The sequence below is a fragment of the Ustilago hordei genome (assembly GCF_900519145.1).
Source record: "Ustilago hordei strain Uho2 genome assembly, contig: UHO2_contig_17, whole genome shotgun sequence".
Classification (NCBI taxonomy): Eukaryota; Fungi; Basidiomycota; class Ustilaginomycetes; order Ustilaginales; family Ustilaginaceae; genus Ustilago; species Ustilago hordei.
The window spans coordinates 3,470-22,765 of record NW_024545291.1 but is presented as its reverse complement, the minus strand read 5'-3'; the positions used below and the strand labels follow the sequence as shown (position 1 = coordinate 22,765).

Below are 19,296 nucleotides of genomic sequence, written 5' to 3'. Positions count from 1 at the left end.
GCCTTCCACACAGTCTCGCACACAATCCCACAGCTGTGCCTGATGTCGAAATTGTGTCGCTGCCAAAGAGTTCTTCCAGAGAGTACATGGGATTCCTTCTTCTTGAATACGAACGAACACATCAGTTGACGCCTCCAAAGACCATGAGCTTTTGAACGAGGTACTCGTCGATACCGGTGCGACCACCCTCACGACCGAAGCCAGACTCGTGAACACCGCCGAAGGGTACGGCATTCTGCGAGATGAGACCAGTGTTGATACCGACCATTCCGACCTGGAGCTCTTCAGCGACACGCCAGCATCGGCCGGTGTCCTTGGAGAAGAAGTAACCGGCGAGACCGACTTCGACGTTGTTGGCCTTTCGCACGACTTCCTCCTCGCTGGAGAATGTGTAGACGGCGGCCAATGGACCGAAAGTCTCTTCGCGATCGGTGGGTACGTCTTCGGGCAAGTCAGTGATGACGGTGGGCTCGAAGAAGAGACCCTCGCCACGTTTGCCGCCGACAACGACCTTGGCACCCTTCTTGACTGACTCGTTGACGTGCTCCTCAACCTTTTTGAGACCGGCCTCACTGACGAGAGGACCGTGGGTGGTGCCTTGGTCCATACCGTAGCCGACCTTGAAGTTGTCGACCTTGGCAGTGAGCTTGTTGAGGAACTCGTCCTTGATGCTGGCATGAACATAGATTCGGTTGGCGCAGATGCAGGTCTGCCCGGAACCGCGGAACTTGCATGCAATAGCGCCTTCAACCGCCTTGTCGAGGTCTGCATCCTCGAAGACGATGAAGGGAGCGTTACCGCCGAGCTCCATGGAGAGCTTCTTAAGTGTGTAAGCGGACTGGCTCATGAGGATCTTGCCGACGCGGGTGGAGCCGGTGAACGAGATCTTGCGCACGGTAGGGTTCTCACATAGCTCTTTACCGACGGCGATCTCGTTGTCACCCTTGGCACAGGTGACAACGTTGATGGTTCCCTTGGGGAAGCCGACCTTTTCGGCGAGATGGGCGAAAGCGAGAGCCGAGAAGGGGGTCTCCGCGGGAGCCTTAATGACCACGGTGCATCCTGCAGCAAGAGCGGGAGCAGCCTTACGGGTGATCATCGCAGCTGGGAAGTTCCAGGGAGTAATGAGGCCGGCGACACCGACAGGCTGCATCTGAACGACGTTGCGAAGACCGGGAAGTGGCGAGGGGACCGTGTGACCGTAGGTTCGGGTGGCCTCCTCGGCGAACCATTCGAGGAATCCGTTCGAGTAGCCAATCTCGCCCTTGGCTTCGGCAAACGCCTTGCCGTTCTCAGCGACGATGATCTTGGCAAGGTCGTCGGCATGTTCCTGATGGGCGTAGTAGAGCTTCATGAGCAGATCGTGGCGGTGCTTGGCGGTGGTCTTTGACCAAGACTTGAAAGCCTGTTCGGCGGCGTTGATGGCAGCAGTGGTCTCCTTGGCGCCCATGTCAGGGACTTTACCGATTTCGGCACCTGTAGCCTTGTTAAAGACCTTAAGGGTGGACTTGTCGTTGGCATCGACCCATTCTCCGTCAATGTAAGCCTTAGTCTGCCAAAGGGACTGGTTGTTGAGCTTCAAGTCTTCCTTGCCGCCCTTGACGATTCCTTGGGGCATGTGGGGCATTTTGAAAGAGGTGGAGGTGTGAATCAAGCGGAGAGTTGGAGAGGATCGAAGCGATGAGGTGATAAGAAATGGAGTGGATCGTTGAGCTAGAGGAACAGAGGGTGCGGGTGTGAAGCGGAATGCAGAACGAAATGATGATCGGCCTGCAGAGCGAAGCATGCTATAGTGAGCTGGCAATTACCAGAGATATAGACGAGGAAGAGATGGTGAGATGAGGAAGTCAGCTAATGAGTGTAGAAGCCAGCAGAAGGGTACAAGCTAGAAGTGGTGGAGCTGGTGTCTGTGCATCGACACTTTCGCATGGCTGCTGCTCCAGACAAGAGAGAGTATGTACCTGTCACATGATTCAGCAGCCGGCTGCCAACCGGTCTTAGATTCCGGCAAAAGCGACAGAATGTTTCGTAAAAGGTGGAGAAGTATCTTAGGTACGATATACTTACCACGGATGAAAGGGCAAGACCGCTGGATCCAGCTAAATTATGCTGTTGCTGTTGCTGTTAAGGGGAAGAGATCGATCGTGCCGATGAGGAGAAGTAGAGAAGTTGGTTCAGAGTTACAGACGGGTAAACTGTTCCTTTATAGGGGACCACGCAAGACGACGCAGAGAAGAACCTCGTGACCGTCCGCCATCTTCCTGGCTACAGACCATGCCAGGTGTGCACTCTGCCACAGTCATACGACGGGTGCGGCGTTATTGAGTCGCCTCTACAGACCACAGCGGCTATCAACTTTGATTCTGGTTTCCGATAGGCCTGTTGTATGTGTATGCACAGAGCAGAAGGAGACACAAAGAATCTTGCAGTTGCTCCCCGGGTTCTACGGGTTGTAGTCACCCTAAGGCCAAGTGGCACCTAAATCACGCACAGACCAGAGAAATTTAAGCGCGGCTGCCGCGTGTCTTTTTCGCATGTCCGTTTTGTTTGCCGCGCATTTGTTGCTGGATTTTTTTTGGATATGTCAGATCCTTCGTAGTGTACACTCACAATCTTTTTTCTTTTCTTTTCCAGCGTTCTGTTCAGGGTCTTGACCGCTGCACAGCTCATCATGCCAACATGCATCATCGATCAAGTCTTCTGCCCTGTCTAAGTTCACCATCTCTACCTGCCACCATCGTCATCAATGGCTTCGAGTTTCCACCATCGAGATTGAAACACCTGCTTCTAAGCGCAAGCAGGAACACCTCTCGCTCCATTATGGTAGGTTAGAGTGCAGCAGATTGACCAGACGTCTTGCTCTCGTATGGTTAGCTCGAGGTAATGCTAATACATTCGTCTCGACCCCTTCTTCTCTTCTCATCGACTGCACAGCCGGTCTCACTCGCAGATAACAAGGATGCTTTGGTGCTTCGCCTCAAATACCACAAGACCACTCTCTTTCTCACATGTCAACCTACCACTCCACTTTCAGCGCTCAAAAGCGACTTTTTAAACGCCGTCAAAGCTATCAACCAGCCAGCACTGTCCTCCCTTCCTCAATACATACAAGCAGACGGCAAGGATTATCCCGACTGGGGCGAGATGGATGCTTCTGAGGATATCGGCCTATTCGTAGCCGGCAGTACAGACAGCGATGCTCTCGAGGGTATGACGGTGTACATGCCGCTGGATCAAGACGCAACACAATCCGACATTACTGTTCGCAAAGCCGGTCTCAAGGACGCCGACGCCGTATGCATCGGCTTCCGCGCAAAGGGCTCTTGTAAGTCACTGCTCGGACTCGCTTCCAAGCACGCACCTCGGACATTTTTACTGACAGATGGATGCTTTCCTTCTTCCCCTTGACGCCTGCCAACTCGTTCATTGAACTCATTCTTACCAACTGCTGGATCGGCTTGCATGTTCCTGACGACCGCAACGGACTTCTACACTCGATGTGCTGCCGTATGAACAGCTTCCATCTCGCAGCCAGTGGTTCAATTCACAGACGTAGAACAGGACGAAGATGACGCGGTCGACCCTAACTCCATCCCACCTCCCCTTTCCGACTAGAGATTCGGTTTTTCGTCTCAATATCGCGCCAAAATGTACCATCATGCTCTACCCCAGACGATCGAGTTGTGACAGTGTTGTGCGAGAGCAAACATGCCCTGTTCGAGCAAGAGCTCTGCCAATCGTGACTTCTGAGTGACTGTTTTGAACGTCAGGGGGTATCAAAGTTTTTGCATTTTTAAAAACCCGGGTTTTTTCAAGAGCGTGTTTTTCAAAAAAAACGCAAAAGCTTACATAAGCTCCACAAAGGGAAAAAAAAAACCGCATTTTCAAAAATGCAGCTCAGGAGGCACATTTGCGAAAACATGGTTTTTTTATCACTCCACATCTTCTCTCCTTTCCTCACTCTCATCACACTTTTGCTCACTCCCTCTTCCTTGCACTCATTCAACATGACCTCCTCCACTGATGATTCTGGTGACATCTCTGCAGAGTTGTTATGCCAGTCCACTACACCTACAAGCTCTGCAACTCAGACCGAAAGCATGCCTGTGCTGTCTCAATCTGGTTCTACAAGTGCTCCTGACATCCACACTTCCTGTCCAACTCAAGCCTCTAGATCTGCCACAGGCAAGAAGAACTTGACATGGTCGGGTGCCAATGTTCTTCACCTTGTCATGATCCTCTACAACAACGACTCTTACCAGCACACTCTGCTGCCATCTCGAGAATTGGCTGAGAGCAATCCAGCCCTCAAACTTTGCAAACATCCCATTTTTTGGGATATCTCCAAGATGATTTTCCCAGGTGCATCTGTCAATCCCAATTGCATCAAGTCCAAGCTGAGGTGGCTGCTAGAGACATACTACAGGGAGAAGAAGAAGCTTTCACCCACTGGAGCTGGTACACTGCTGGAGGACATGGATGCATCCAACCTGGTAAGTTTTGGTGATCTTCATTGCTTGCAATAGTATGCTTGGATGCTGATTCATACTTTCAATTTTAAACAGCCCTACATATCTTGCATTGCCCTGTCAACAAAGTATGCTGTCATGGGCCTGGATGCTCAAGAAGCAGGAGGGTCACGGGTTCATATGGAAGGAGCACAGGTATCGAAGATCTAGTCGAGATCAGTAGAGAGCATGGTCGTAGTGCAGTCTCCATGGAGACCATGGACTCCTATGGACTCACATGCAAAGGAGGGCCAAGCACAGCCACGAGGAGGACCAAGCTCAAGGAGCAGGCACAGCCACGAAGAGGACCAAGCTCAAGGAGCATGCAGATGGTTACCACTCAGGGGCTCGAGAGACAAGAGCCAAAGGAACTGTCAGGTCATGAGGAGGAGGAGCAGTGTCGAAGGAGTCGACACCAGGTCATGAGGAGGAGGAGCAGTGTCAAAGGAGTTGACACCAGGTCATGAGGAGGAGGAGCAGTGTCGAAGGAGTTGACATCAGGTCATGAGGAGGAGGAGCAGTGTTGAAGGAGTTGACATCAGGTCATGAGGAGGAGGAGCAGTGTCGAAGGAGTCGACACAGCTCAAGAGGCACAGGGGTGCCAAGCAGGAGAGGCCCCTGAGCAGTACTCGATGAAGAAGGTACTCTCTGGAGAGAGAGAGCAGGAGCAGCATCGCTGGTGATGCTGAGTAGAGGTATATAACCATGCTTTCTCATCATCATAGGTCGAGTGGATCCTCATCCACTCTACTCACCATATAACTAGTTATCACTTCAGCATAAGTATACATTAGTTTCAGTCAGCATAGCAGCAATCTATCAAGGTTGCTCCTCATCATAGTGTGTGTGTTGTATCACCACTACCTGATGTCTGAAGGTGCCCATAGCAGGTTAGCGGTCCGGATCAAGATAGAACCAAAGGCAGTAGTCCACTGCGGTCTGGGGATCACTTCAAGCATCAAGTCAACACACTGGACACTCGTGTTGATGCCACCAACCTTATCACCAACACCATCAACCTCATCATCATCAACACTCACACCAGACCTTGGTGTCATCATAACATTGATATTGATCATGCCGAGCTACCCCTGAATGGAGTGTCCACAGAGGTCAGCCGAAACCTACGATAGTATATACAATGAACGCCACCTGCTGTCACTGCACAACTTGATAGTCATCGATACCGAGACAATAGCTGTCGCACAGTTTGATAGTCACCGAGTATCTCGACAGACCGACCTGGGTTTCAGGCGCGAGACCCCTGACATTAGAGTGGATCGTTCAAGCAGCTCCTCATGATCACCATGACGGACCCAGACCTCAACAATAAGCTCGATAGACTACTCACTCTATTGGAAGCACAGCTAGAGCTTACCAGACAGGGTCATTGAGAGGAACGATTACAACGAGCTCAACTGAGCAGGGAGGAGACAATGGACCTCTCTCACTCAGAAGACCAAGCAGGAGGAGGAGATGAGTCTATGATAGGAGACCCACATACTCCTACTCTGGCTCCACGACCAAGACGATTGTCAGGGGTCTCGCGCCTGAAACCCAGGTCGGTCTGTCGAGATACTCGGTGACTATCAAACTGTGCGACAGCTATTGTCTCGGTATCGGTGACTATCAAGTTGCGCAGTGACAGCAGGTGGCGTTCGTTGGATATACTATCATAGGTTTCGGCTGACCTCTGTGGACACTCCGTTCAGGGGTAGCTCGGCATGATCAATATCAATGTTATGATGACACCAAGGTCTGGTGTGAGTGTTGATGATGATGAGGTTGATGGTGTTGGTAATGAGATTGGTGGTGTCGATGATAATGAGGTTGCTGGTGTTGGTGATAAGGTTGGTGGTGTCAACATGAGTGTCCAGTGTGTTGACTTGATGCTTGAAGTGATCCCCGGACTGCAGTGGACTACTGCCTTCGGTTCTATCTTGATCCGGACCGCTAACCTGCTATGGGCGCCTTCGGACATCAGGTAGTGGTGATACAACACACACACTATGATGAGGAGCAACCTTTGATGGATTGCTGCTATGCTGACTGAAACTAATATATACTTATGCTGAAGTGATAACTAGTTATGGTGAGTAGAGTGGATGAGGATCCACTCGACCTATGATGATGAGAAAGCATGGTTATATACCTCTTCACAGCATCACCAGCGATGCTGCTCCTGCTCTCTCTCCAGAGAGTACCCTCTGTCAGGGGTCTCGCGCCTGAAACCCAGGTCGGTCTGTCGAGATACTCGGTGACTATTAAACTGTGTGACAGCTATTGTCTCGGTATCGGTGACTATCAAGTTGTGCAGTGACAGCAGGTGGCGTTCGTTGTATATACTATCGTAGGTTTCGGCTGACCTCTGTGGACACTCCGTTCAGGGGTAGCTCGGCACGATCAATATCAATGTTATGATGACACCAAGGTCTGGTGTGGGTGTTGATGATGATGAGGTTGATGGTGTTGGTGATGAGATTGGTGATGTCGATGATAATGAGGTTGATGGTGTTGATGATAAGATTGGTGATGTCAATGATAATGAGGTTGATGGTGTTGATGATAAGATTGGTGATGTCAATGATAATGAGGTTGATGGTGTTGGTGATAAGGTTGGTGGCGTCAACACGAGTGTCCAGTGTGTTGACTTGATGCTTTGAAGTGATCCCCGGACCGCAGTGGACTACTGCCTTCGGTTCTATCTATATCCGGACCGCTAACCTGCTATGGGCGCCTTCGGACATCAGGTAGTGGTGATACAACACACACACTACGATGAGGAGCAACCTTGATAGATTGCTGCTATGCTGACTGTAACTAATGAGTACTTGTGTTTCTAAAGTATTGACTAGTTGTATGGTGAGTAGAGTGGATGAGGATCCACTCGACCTATGATGATGAGAAAGCATGGTTATATACCTCTTCTCAGCATCGCCAGCGATGCTGCTCCTGCTCTCTCTCCATAGAGTACCTTCTTCATCGAGTACTGCTCAGGGGCCTCTCCTGCTTGGCACCCCTGTGCCTCTTGGTCGACACAGCTCCTCCTCCTCATGACCTGGTGTCGACTCCTTCAACACTGCTCCTCCTCCTCATGACCTGATGTCGACTCCTTCGACACTGCTCCTCCTCCTCATGACCTGGTGTCGACTCCTTCGACACTGCTCCTCCTCCTTTGATCAGTGACAGTTCCTTTGGCTCTTGTCTCTCGAGCCCCTGAGTGGTAACCATCTGCATGCTCCTTGAGCTTGGCCCTCCTCGTGGCTGTGCCTGCTCCTTGAGCTTGGTCCTCCTCGTGGCTGTGCTTGGCCCTCCTTTGCATGTGAGTCCATAGGAGTCCATGGTCTCCATGGAGACTGCACTACGACCATGCTCTCTACTGGTGTCGACTAGGTCTTCGATACCTGTGCTCCTTCCATATGAACCAGTGACCCTCCTGCTTCTTGAGCATCCAGGCCCATGACACATTGTCTCGACATCATGAGAGGACTACTGTGGACTACATTGCCATGACTCAAAGCACATCAGCTTGGAGACAGGAGCAAGTCTTGACACAACCATTCTCGATCTGACAGGCACTCTCTCTTCTTCTGTTCAATACAATTCTTCTCACCACCATATGAAACATTACATTGAGTGCATTGTGTGAAGAGGAAAGCAAGATATAAGCAAGCAATGGGTAATAGCAATGAGAGTGACAAGTAACATATGCCCACTGTTAGGTTACATATTTTATCGGCCATATGATTTCATTGTGTTTTTGGAAACCTGCTTTTCCTTGGGGGTGGTTAATTGAAGATAACAATTAATATACGGCGTTATCGGGGTCACGATCAGACTCCCTTTACCACAGCCGTATGTTCTATGTAATGCTTAGTTTTCATGGTGTGAGACTGAATGACAAACACATATATATACTCCATTCACTGCTCTGGTCCTATTCGAGGCAGGATGTGTCTCTTCATTTGTACTCCTGTGTTGCTATGATACCGGGTGCCACTGTGCTGTCACCATGACAACAATTACGTACCTCATTGTACTTCTCGCTTACGTGAGCCTCCCGTGTCTCAATGTCTCGGCCGTAACATGTGCATCTTGCTTGAGATGCCGACGCATCTTCAACTGGTTCAAATTCCCTCCAAAAATGTGCTCTCGAAAAAACCCGCATTTTTAAAATCGCAAAAACTTTGATACCCCCTGTCGCCGCGGAGAAAAGCGGCTATGTGGAGTATTATAATGTCGCCTTTTTTTTTTTTGGCTTCTTTTCCTGATGACTTCTTCTCAGAACCAAGCGAGACGGTCTGTGCCCATGACAAATCTTCCGAATATCCAGATCCTTCTTTGCGCTGACCATCATCCTTACGATCGAACACACTTTATCGCGACCAAGGCATCGTTGATGGTAACACGGAGCCATGCAGTCTCTCAGGCATCAAAGCAGCAAGACTGGATGCGCTTTGGCTCGATCGTCCAGATTGGCATGTTGGCAAGTTGACTCTGCCTCTTCATCTTCGACAGCATGCAGATCTTCCTTTCACATAGCATGTGGCCACGAGATAGATAGATCACATCAAAGGAGGAGTTTTCGTCTGAATAGGGAGCGACAATCATCTTTAACATCGTCAAAGGGCTTGTCAACTTCGTCACGGACAACATCTTCCGACTCGGCTTCGCGTCTTGTTCCCTCGAATCCGGTATCTGCTACCCGATTCCCACCGCCTTCTTTACCGCCATCGTTTGGCTCGAATCAGCTGGTTCCAGTTTCTGACGAGACGAATCGGCGCCTGCACAACGTCCTTGCATGCTTTGATGCACCGGTCCGCTTCGCCTTCGCATACGGCTCGGGCGTCTTCTCACAGACGGAGGCAGGTCCAGAACACGCAAAAAGGCCAGCTACCAAGGATGGCAAGAAGATGGTCGACTTCATCATGGCTGTAACGCACCCGCAGCATTGGCATTCTATCAATATGGCGCAACATCCCAATCATTATTCGATGCTGAGCCGCCTACTCGGAAGCGTTGGGATTGGATTGGTGCAGGAGAGAGGTGCTAAAATCTGGTACAACCCTTACGTCAAGCTGGACGACGAATTGGTCAAGTACGGCATCATGAGCGTGGATGACCTTTGCGACGACTTGCTCGACTGGGAGACGCTGTACGTGAGCGGTCGAATGCACAAGCCAGTGGCTCTCATCACATCGGACGCACGAGTCCGACTGGCACAGCAGGTGAACCTCGCCTCGGCACTGCGTACCGCGCTGCTATTGCTACCCAAGGAGTTCGGGGAAGTGGAGCTGTATACACGCATAGCCTCGCTCAGCTACACGGGTGATTTCAGGATGTCGGTGCCAGGCGGTGAAAATTCGAACAAGGTGCGCAACATCGTACTCAACCAACGCGAAGAGTTTCGCCGATTGTATGCTGGACTGATGCGCAACCTGGGCACGCTTTCAGTGGAAGAGATGTGTCACAATCGATACAAGATTGTTCAAGATGACTCGATATCGACTCGAGCCTCGTATGCGGCTCGACTTCCGAGATGTTTGCGGCAAAAGGTGCAAGATCACTACACTTCGAGACCGGATCTGGACCCGGCGTTCCTCAAGCTTTCGCTTTCCAAGACGCTGGAGGAGGTGCCAAGGAAACCATCAAGCATTCAGCGAGAAGAGGTGCTAAATGCATTCTGGCGCGCCGCGGTGCAGAGAGACGACTTTGGTGAGGTGCTGTTGCAAATGATCTCACAAACGGTCAAAGGACGAGCATGGTCACAGTCACTCAAGGGCATCTACACGGCTGGCTTCATACGAACATTCCGATATGTTGCTGCCAAGATTGGCAAGGTGAGTTGCTAAAACCAAGACTCCTCTCTTAATGATCTGGTATACTGATCCCGCTCACTTGCGTTCGTTGCTTCATCGACACAGTACTTTGAGGGCAGGAAAGAGACAGACAAGTCGGGTTAAGGATGCCACTCAATGTCAGCTATAGAGCCGATTGTTGCTGTGCGCCACGAGCGAATGTATGTGTGAGCAGTGCTCTTGCATGGCCGGAATCGGGCCAAGATGCATACATGCTGATTTGGCGGGAAGCCCGATGCAGATCACGAAAATGGTATCTTCCGAGGAAGACAGTTGCAGACCTCATTGCCAAGGTCACGCCGGCTGGACGCAACTCACATTCAGAAGGTATCCCATCTGAGAAGAAACCAAGGTACAGAGCAACTGAGGTCGGTCGGCTATAGAGGCAGCTGAGCATGTTACAGTTTCGACTGCTTAGCACCCGCATCCGAAACACGCTCAATCAAGCAGCAAAGCATTTCGACTGCCAATACAGAGTGAGCTTTGCCATTGAGAGCGATTGACGATCCACAAGAGCAAATCAAGTTCAAAGTCAGATGCATTTGTGCTCAGCGACAGACACGCACAACGAGCCTACTATGCAGTCTGAGACTTGACGCCGAAGCAGTTGCAGCCTACATGCCCCACTAACTCGCCAAGCAACTGATACTGTTGAAGGACGTGCGGCAAATGGCGTTGATCACAAGTATCGATTGCGATAATAATCATGAACAAAGTACAAGATGATACGAATGTATATATATATGCCTTGCAGCGTTCTGTGCATACGTGTATGATACAGGCATGACAAGGCTGAAAACATGAGGGGGAAACTTGCTGGAGATTGCGATCTAGTCCGATCTAGGAATAATGTAGATCAGATCTGTAGAGGATCGGGCGGAGAAGGTTTAGTCGGCGATCAGGTTAAGTAGATCTGATCTGGATCAGATGAGGCAAATCAGATAGGGAATCGGGCTGAGCCGATACAAGACAGAAATTGGATGCAACCATATCCCACTCGTTGCTACACACTGTCATTAGGTAGGATACGCCCACAGTCGGGCATGTGCCACACGTTTGTATATAAGTCTGGCAGGGAGCTCGAGGCTCCCGCCACATTCACTTCTAGCTGTTGGAAACTGAAGTCGTTTCGGTCCCGATACTGGCGATCGGGGAGAGTCTAAGTACGATGTCACTGCTAGCTTATAGACAGAAACAAATATACTCAATTGACTAAATGGACATGGCGAGAGCCTAGCGCTCTCTGCTCGATATATATACAAAAGTGTGGCACATGCCGAATGTGGGAGTCTCTATAGTTAATGACCCAGCCTGACAACGAGCGGGACTTGGTTGTACCCGATCCTTAACAGAATCGGTTATCCCCGATCTCCGATCTCGTCGTCTTGCGTCACCTCTTAGCGTCGTCACTGGATCGTAATCTTCAACACTAGCATGTCAATATAGTATAGTATTTTGCTCTTTAGCTTGAACACCGTACTTTGGCTGATATCTCCCGATCATCGTCGCCGAGTGGCTCCTTTATTTTAACAAAACTATGTCGAATATCTGATGCGCGGTATGCCGATGCCTGTCGCGACGGTCGATCGGGGCAACATAGTATGGAATCGAGTGAGCGAAGCTGGCGTCAGTGTGAGATCGGGATAGAAGTCACATACACGAATCAAACGCACAGGAAAGTCGCGCTGGCAAGTCTGTGCTCAAGATAATAATAATAAAATAAAAACTAAAATAAAATCGGAATTCCTGCAAAGAATACTCCGACATCCGAGCTTACAGCCAGCGAGGAGAAAAAAACAGAAAAAAAAAAAAAAAAAAAGAAAAACAAAGAAAAACAAAAGAAAAGGGTGCAATGCAGCAGGAGCAGCAGCGAACACACACAATTGAAGTTCACACGTGCTGTTCACAACACACACTCACACTGCCGAGTCAAACACCGTGTTCCGTTCATATCAATCATTGCTCAGCAAAGTTCACATCTTGGCTCGTCACCAACACCTCTTTCCTCATCATCACCGCTGCACACGGGAAAGAGCGCAAAACTCAGGAACAATAATACATATATCAGATTGCCAATCACTGCATACTTCGCTTGGACAGGATTCATTGACACACCTCGATACGCTTCCTAACACTCCGAACGCACTTCATAAGGCTTTCTCCGGCCTACGAACTGCAATAATACCTCACCGAACTCTAGCAGCTTTTTAGACATACATTCGTCTACGCATCGCCGCTTCAGGCGTCCCCATCGTCACCATTCCCGGCCCACGCCATCTCAAGCGTCTTTCTTTGTGCTCCCCGACTTTGTCTTCGTCTCTGACGTTGCGCGACACAGAAACAAGTGATCTTTTCTCCCCGGCAACCCAATCCGACAGCGTTCAAACTAACTCACCAGCCGCTTCCAGCCGTTCGCCCGCTTCGGATTCGCCAACCTCTTTTGAGAGGCGCTCTTCCCATGGCACGGACGGTCCGGCAGCAGCTGGCTCGCACGATATCAAGCTCCATCGTGCAAAGAAGGCTGTGCATCATATGCGCACCTACTCTTCACAATCCGCTGCTAGCTTTGCCTCTCGTGTTTCCGCTTCTCGACTGCCTTCCACTGAGACCTTAGAGGAGGTCGAATCTTCCTCGTCCAGTCCGCGGCATCAACGCTTTCGTACATCCACGGCAGTCATGCCAACTTCCAATCCTTCCGAATCCCCTCAACACTCGCGCTTTGGATCTCGTTCCGACGCCGGCTCCATCTACAATAGTAATGCAGATCAAAGCATGTCGACATCCATGCTATCTGTTGTCGACCCTGCAAACATGGACGAAATCGAAAACAGCGTTCGCCAGTCTAAGACCATCGAGGACTTTACCAACATCATCAGCGAGTTCCGCATGAACCGTCATACCCTCTATCCTGACTCGCTCGCCGACTCGCTCGCACAGGAACCCAACTCCATGCCCGCCAGCGCCAGCCATCACAGTCTGGATCAACGCAGCGAGGCAGGCCAAATCACCCGATGCACATGTTGCTGCAGCAAAGACGACTGCCATCGCGCGTTGAGAGCTCGTCAGGAGTGGCGCGACCTTGAAGCCGATCTTCGCCTGAGTGCAGAGATTGGTCAGGCTTTGCTCCGACGCCATGATGCTATGCAGGCAAAGCTACAGAAACAGGCTGAGGAGTACATGCAGCAGCGCGATGGTCTCATGAGTCGCCTCACCAAAAGCTACAAGGAAACATCCACTCTCGAGCGCGAACTTGCTCAGTCCAACTTGAACTTGGAGGCCGGCGATAGCAGCAACCGCGCCCTCCTCCACGAGCTAGACGATGCCCGTAACCAGCTCAACAAGCTCAAGGTCAGTCAGACACGGCTAAGCGGAGCAGACGAAAGGGCCAAATCATTGCAGCGTGAGCTCGACGATCTCAAGCAGGAGCTTGCCGCAGAACGCAAACGCTCTCAAGCTGCCGAGGCAAGATCCAAGAAGCTCGAACTCAAGTCGACACAGCTAAAGGATGCTTTGCACAAAGCTCGCAAGGATGCTGGTGAAAGCCTCGACTCTACAATTAGCAATCGCGCTCTCTTCGATGACGATGCTATACAGTCAGCCAGAGATCGACTTAAACGTGGTCTTCGCCATTCACGCACCTCGCCGCTTGGACCCGACATGCCGTCCGCCGACAACGATGCCGAGCAGGTGCAGGCGCTAGACCATCTTGTCCGTGATAACGAAGCGCTGCGCAGCGACAACGACAAGCTCAGATCTCTTGTCGATACCTACAACGAAGAGCTCGAGACTCTCCGAAACTCGGTCTCGAATGCGATCACCATCGTCGCTTCCCCGGTACCCGATCTCGCCAACTTTGATGACCATGCCTCCTCATATATCGCCTCACAATCCGCCACCAAGCCCAGCTTGGATGCGATACCGATGTCATTAGCGAATGCAACGCAAGGTAAATCACAAAGCGAAGGAGCTCAGAAGTCGCGTGTGGAGAGAGACGCAGTCAACGCAGGCGCGCAAGACCTCACGTCCCGTCCGCCTTTACCTTCGCAAGCATCCTCGGCCAGCTCGTTCGCCTTCCCGCCCATGTCACCTACCATGGAGCAAGACGGCTTCAGTGCACCTATCGCCCGCAGTGCATCTCTCGCCTACACGGCAGATAGCAGCGCCGCAAGCCAGGCGCCGGAGTCGCTGTCCTTTGCACCTAGCTCCCGATCCAGTGAGACAAGTCGCGACACCGAAAAGCAAGCTTCTGACTTCTTGCAGTTCGATCCTTCGCGCCGTGAAAGCCGCACTGCACAGTTGGGCAATCTTCTTGACTACGTCAACCGTCTCTTCACGCGTCTCTCCACGGCCGACGTCGACACCCTCACCAAACGCCTTCAAAGACAAAACCTTGCCGGAGACGCGGGACACCTTGCTCGTACAACGGTGCATTCCATTCTGCGAGATGTGGACGGTCTTCGCGATCACTTCCGAAAGCTTGTCGAGGCTGAAGCGCGCACCCATACGAGAGATGACAACTCTTCACATTCCAAGGACTTTGCCAACGAGAGTCTTGTCGCCAGGAAAGAGTTCTTCGCACTTCTCAAGGCTTTCCGCGATATCCTTTGCGAGCTCGCCAAGCTCCGGCTCTGCATCAATGACATTCATCTCAATCCGGGCCAAGCGGCCAAGCTGCTCCATGAACACCTTGGCGCCAACACGACCGAAGATAGGTCGCTCATTCCGATTCCTTCGGCAGTCAACTGGCTTGGCAAGATGCTGCTTGGCGGACCCAGTGCCGGCCCATCTACACCATCTCACCCATCGGCAAGCCCAGGGGCGACACTAGCAGTGCCAGATGCATCAGGCACAAATGGCAGCAAGGGAGGCCGTATTCTCACGGGCAGAACCATCTCTGGCAGCCACGCTGGACATCTGGCTCCTCGGGCTTCGCCAGCCGTCGTTTCATCGACCCTCGCCGTAGAAGTCAAAGGTACGCACGCGTCCGCTACCGAGACTCCGCAGTCTCGTTTTTCGCCGTCGCCCCAAACTCTTGCCGGCGGCGGGCTCAGAGCCGGCCCACGTCCACAGCGTGGTCGCTCCACCACCTCGCTCACCCGAGTGCAGTCTCGAAACCTCTCCGGACTCTTCGCTGGCAGCATGGCACCGTCCTATACGGGCTTTGATCCTGCTCGAGGGCGGCTTTCGGATCAGAGCGGTGGGCTAGCACAAACGAGTACTCTCAGACCCAGGGGAGATGGTTCGAGAATGAACAAACCATGGCAGCGGCCTTTGTCGAGGATCGTCGATGATGATGAAATTAGTATCCATCGAGGGCGAGCGATTCGTCAACAAGTCTTTGACGACAGCGACGAAGATGGCTCCGATGATGAGATGAACGGAAGCGGCAATCTGCTCGAGCGTACGCTGCGGCCAAGAGGACTCAGCGACAGTTCGGTTCGAAGCACCTTCATAGATCGTATGGATGGCGTTGGCGCAGGACCAGTTTCGCCAGCTGCGAATAGGATCCGACCCTCGCCGATTTCGCGTATCATCACGCCTGCCACCCTCTCTTTGCATTCGGCACCCAGCGCAGCGGCGACTGTACCGACTTCAGACCATGAACAAGACAAACGCAGCGCTGACGGTAATGCCTCGCCGTCTGTTGCTTCAGAGAAGTCCGGAAGTCTCACGCCTGGCGCAAGCGGCATTGCAGGCGGTGTGGCTAGCTCCATCTTTAGCCGCTCCGAGAAGGTCCTGTCCTTCTTGAGTGGTGGTGTAGTCGGCTCGGGTGCGCCGATACAACCGAGCTCCGCCTCTACCAGCCCCGGAGGACCTACTTTACGACAGACACCGTCCATTGCTGCCCTCAACAAAGCAGCAGCTCGCGGCACAGCATCCCAGGATCTGTCTGTATCACCAAGGAATGTCCCTACCATCCAGGCATCCTCAAGCGACTCGCGCTCGCAAGCTGGTCTTGGCCTTGGCTTGCCGCAACGTCCAGCGCTCGGTGGCGCTGGCAGCCGTCGCGCAGGTTTCTGAAAATATCGTGCAACGATCCCATATACCATTGTCCGCTCTTAGACCTTCTCACAGTCCTTTCGCACCATCACATTCACTTTGTTTCAATGCTAATACTGGAAGATTGTCGCCATGAAGGGTTTGATGAACAGCGTAACGTTTCTGCGAATGACAGTGTGGACTAGCGGAATTGAAGATTATAAAATACGATACGCTGTCCTTGGAGCCACATCTGCTGAAGATTACGATCCAGTGAGACGCTAAAGGATGACGCAGAGCCGATCTGATTGGAGATCAGGCAGAGCCGATCTGGTCAGAGGACCGATCTGACCAGAGATCGGGTACAACTACATCCCCCTCGTTGTCATACTTGGTCATTAAGGGGAATGCTCCCACCTTTGGTATGTGCCGCATCTTTGTATATATATCTAGCGGGGAGCTCGAGGCTCCTGTTAGAGGTCTCATGCCTAAAACCTGATATCTGTAATAGAAACGCATCTATTATGAATCCAGTCGAGATATGTGGTAATGTGTGTCACAGGGTCGGCTGGCCAGCGCAAGAGAGTGCACCAATTGATCAAGCAGCAGTCATGGTAATGTTGTGTAACAGAGCAGTATATGAAGGGTGTGCAGAAGATCAATATATGAAGGGTGTGCCAGATTGATCAGAGCCAATAACCATTGGGGATCAATGAGATTAATTGGGTTGGCAGCACATATGAATTACGAGTTCAATCAAACTCCAGGAATCCAGATCAATCTCATGGGATTGGTTGGGATCAGTTGGATCAGCACGCCTCAACTAGTCAGCTGATATGAGCAAGTACTTGGAGCTGTGCTGACACAACCACATGACCAAGGGGTTGGGTCACAAGGTTCAACAAGTGACTAAAGGGATTCACAAGACAAAGTCGAGACAGAGCTGTGCTGATGTGACCACATGACCAAGGGGTTTGGTCATGAGGTTCAACAAGTGGCTAAAAGGATTCACAAGATAAAGTTGAGAAGGAGCTGTGTCGAAAGGGGGCATCACACATCAACAGGCAGAAGGAGAGCATGAAGGTGAGAGGGCAGTGTTGCATAACCCTTACACCATGAAAATGGTAGGAGCACAGTGTCAGGGGTCTCGCGCCTGAAACCCAGGTTGGTCTGTCGAGATACTCAGTGACTATCAAACTGTGTGACAGCTATTGTCTCAGTATCAGTGACTATCAAGTTGCACAGTGACAACAGGTGGCATTCATTGTATATACTATCGTAGGTTTCGGCTGACCTCTGTGGACACTCCATTCAGGGGTAGCTCAGCACGATCAATATCAATGCTTTGGTTATGATGACACCAAGGTCTGGTGTGAGTGTTGATGATGATGAGGTTGATGATGTTGGTGATAAGGTTGGTGAGTGTTGGTGATAATGAGGTTGATGGTGTTGGTGATAAGGTTGGTGGCATCAACACAAGTGTCCAGTGTGTTGACTTTGATGCTTGAAGTGATCCCCGGACTGCAGTGGACTACTGCCTTTGGTTCTATCTTGATCTGGACCGCTAACCTGCTATGGGCACCTTTGGACATCAGGTAGTGGTGATACAACACACACACTACGATGAGGAGCAACCTTGATAGATTGCTGCTATGCTGACTGAAACTAAAATATACTTATGCTGAAGTGATAACTAGTTATGGTGAGTAGAGTGGATGAGGATCCACTTGACCTATGATGATGAGAAAGCATGGTTATATACCTCTTCACAGCATCGCCAGCGATGCTGCTCCTGCTCTCTCTCCAGAGAGTACCTTCTTCATCGAGTACTGCTCAGGGGCCTCTCCTGCTTGGCGCCCCTGTGCCTCTTGAGTGGTGTTGACTCCTTTGACACTGCTCCTCCTCCTCATGACCTTGTGTCGACTCCTTTGACACTGCTCCTCCTCCTCATGACCTGGTGTCGACTCCCTCGACACTGCTCCTCCTCCTCATGACCTGGTGTCGACTCCCTCGACACTGCTCCTCCTCCTCATGACCTGGTGTCGACTCCCTCAACACTGCTCCTCTTCCTCAGGACCTACTTGCCAGTGTCCTATGACTCTTGTCTCTCAAGCCCCTGAGTGGTAACCATCTGAGCTTGGTCCTCTTTGTGGCTGTGCCTGGCCCTCCTCGCAGGTGGCTCGGTTCTCCTTTGCATGTGAGTCCATAGGAGTCCATGGTCTCCATGGAGACTGCACTATGACCATGCTCTCTACTGGTATCGACTAGATCTTCAATACCTGTGCTCCTCCCATATGAACCAGTGACCCTCCTGCTTCTTGAGCATCCAGGCCCATGACACACAGTATCAATGGGATTGATGCCAGCAGGACAAGACAGTGCTGAACAGGGGACAAAGGCCCCTCAAGAGGAGCAGGATAGGTGTTGTGAGTTGAAGTAGATAAAGCCACACAAAGCATAGAGACAGTGAAGGTAGTGCTTACGGCCGAGTAAAAGGCCTGAACATCTTAGCATGGACCACATGTGTCACAACCTACTCAAGGCAAATGCTTTGTTATGTTCCGCAGTCAATGCGGCTCTCTGCCGCTCTTCTTTTGTATATATATAGACTCCTCGCTCTCTCACTCTCTGTCTCTTACCATCATCATCAACAAGACGCCTCAACTCCAACGCACTGACGAATGACTTCAACTTTGTGGGCTATGCCAACCAAACACATAAATACTCTCATTCTACCATAGCATACAAGTGGATCCCCATCCACTCTATTATTTATACTTTACTTATTACTTCTTACTTACTCAGTTACATACCATCACAATAGCAGTGCTCTTGCAATGACTCTTAACATGTGTGTTGTATCACCATTAGTCAACAACTGTAGGTGGTGTTCTTCACACTAGTGGTCCAGTTCCTTACTGTAGGCGGTGTTCTTCAACACCTGCAGTCCA

General features: G+C 51.1%; 5 protein-coding genes across 5 annotated transcripts; 4 read left to right on the top strand and 1 right to left on the bottom strand.

Moving 5' to 3' along the window:
• Positions 1–121: 121 nt before the first annotated feature.
• UHO2_06079 (putative UGA2 - succinate semialdehyde dehydrogenase) lies at positions 122–1,627 on the bottom strand (the record flags this gene model as incomplete). Its single annotated transcript, XM_041560302.1, has 1 exon — positions 122–1,627. One exon carries the CDS (start codon positions 1,625–1,627, stop codon positions 122–124), a length of 1,506 nt encoding a protein of 501 aa, XP_041416236.1.
• A 1,052-nt stretch (positions 1,628–2,679) lies between these two features.
• On the top strand, positions 2,680–3,615 carry UHO2_06078 (uncharacterized protein; the record flags this gene model as incomplete). The annotated part of the gene is made up of 3 exons (XM_041560301.1): positions 2,680–2,823; positions 2,935–3,325; positions 3,518–3,615. 3 exons carry the CDS (start codon positions 2,680–2,682, stop codon positions 3,613–3,615), a joined length of 633 nt encoding a protein of 210 aa, XP_041416235.1.
• Positions 3,616–4,007: 392 nt separating this feature from the next.
• On the top strand, positions 4,008–4,679 carry UHO2_06077 (uncharacterized protein; the record flags this gene model as incomplete). The annotated part of the gene is made up of 2 exons (XM_041560300.1): positions 4,008–4,493; positions 4,566–4,679. 2 exons carry the CDS (start codon positions 4,008–4,010, stop codon positions 4,677–4,679), a joined length of 600 nt encoding a protein of 199 aa, XP_041416234.1.
• A 4,244-nt stretch (positions 4,680–8,923) lies between these two features.
• UHO2_06076 (uncharacterized protein) lies at positions 8,924–10,471 on the top strand (the record flags this gene model as incomplete). The annotated part of the gene is made up of 2 exons (XM_041560299.1): positions 8,924–10,348; positions 10,433–10,471. The coding sequence occupies 2 exons, from the start codon at positions 8,924–8,926 to the stop codon at positions 10,469–10,471; spliced, it is 1,464 nt and encodes a 487-aa protein (XP_041416233.1).
• A 2,427-nt stretch (positions 10,472–12,898) lies between these two features.
• Positions 12,899–16,387, top strand: UHO2_06075 (uncharacterized protein; the record flags this gene model as incomplete). The annotated part of the gene is made up of 1 exon (XM_041560298.1): positions 12,899–16,387. The coding sequence occupies one exon, from the start codon at positions 12,899–12,901 to the stop codon at positions 16,385–16,387; it is 3,489 nt and encodes a 1,162-aa protein (XP_041416232.1).
• Positions 16,388–19,296: the final 2,909 nt, after the last annotated feature.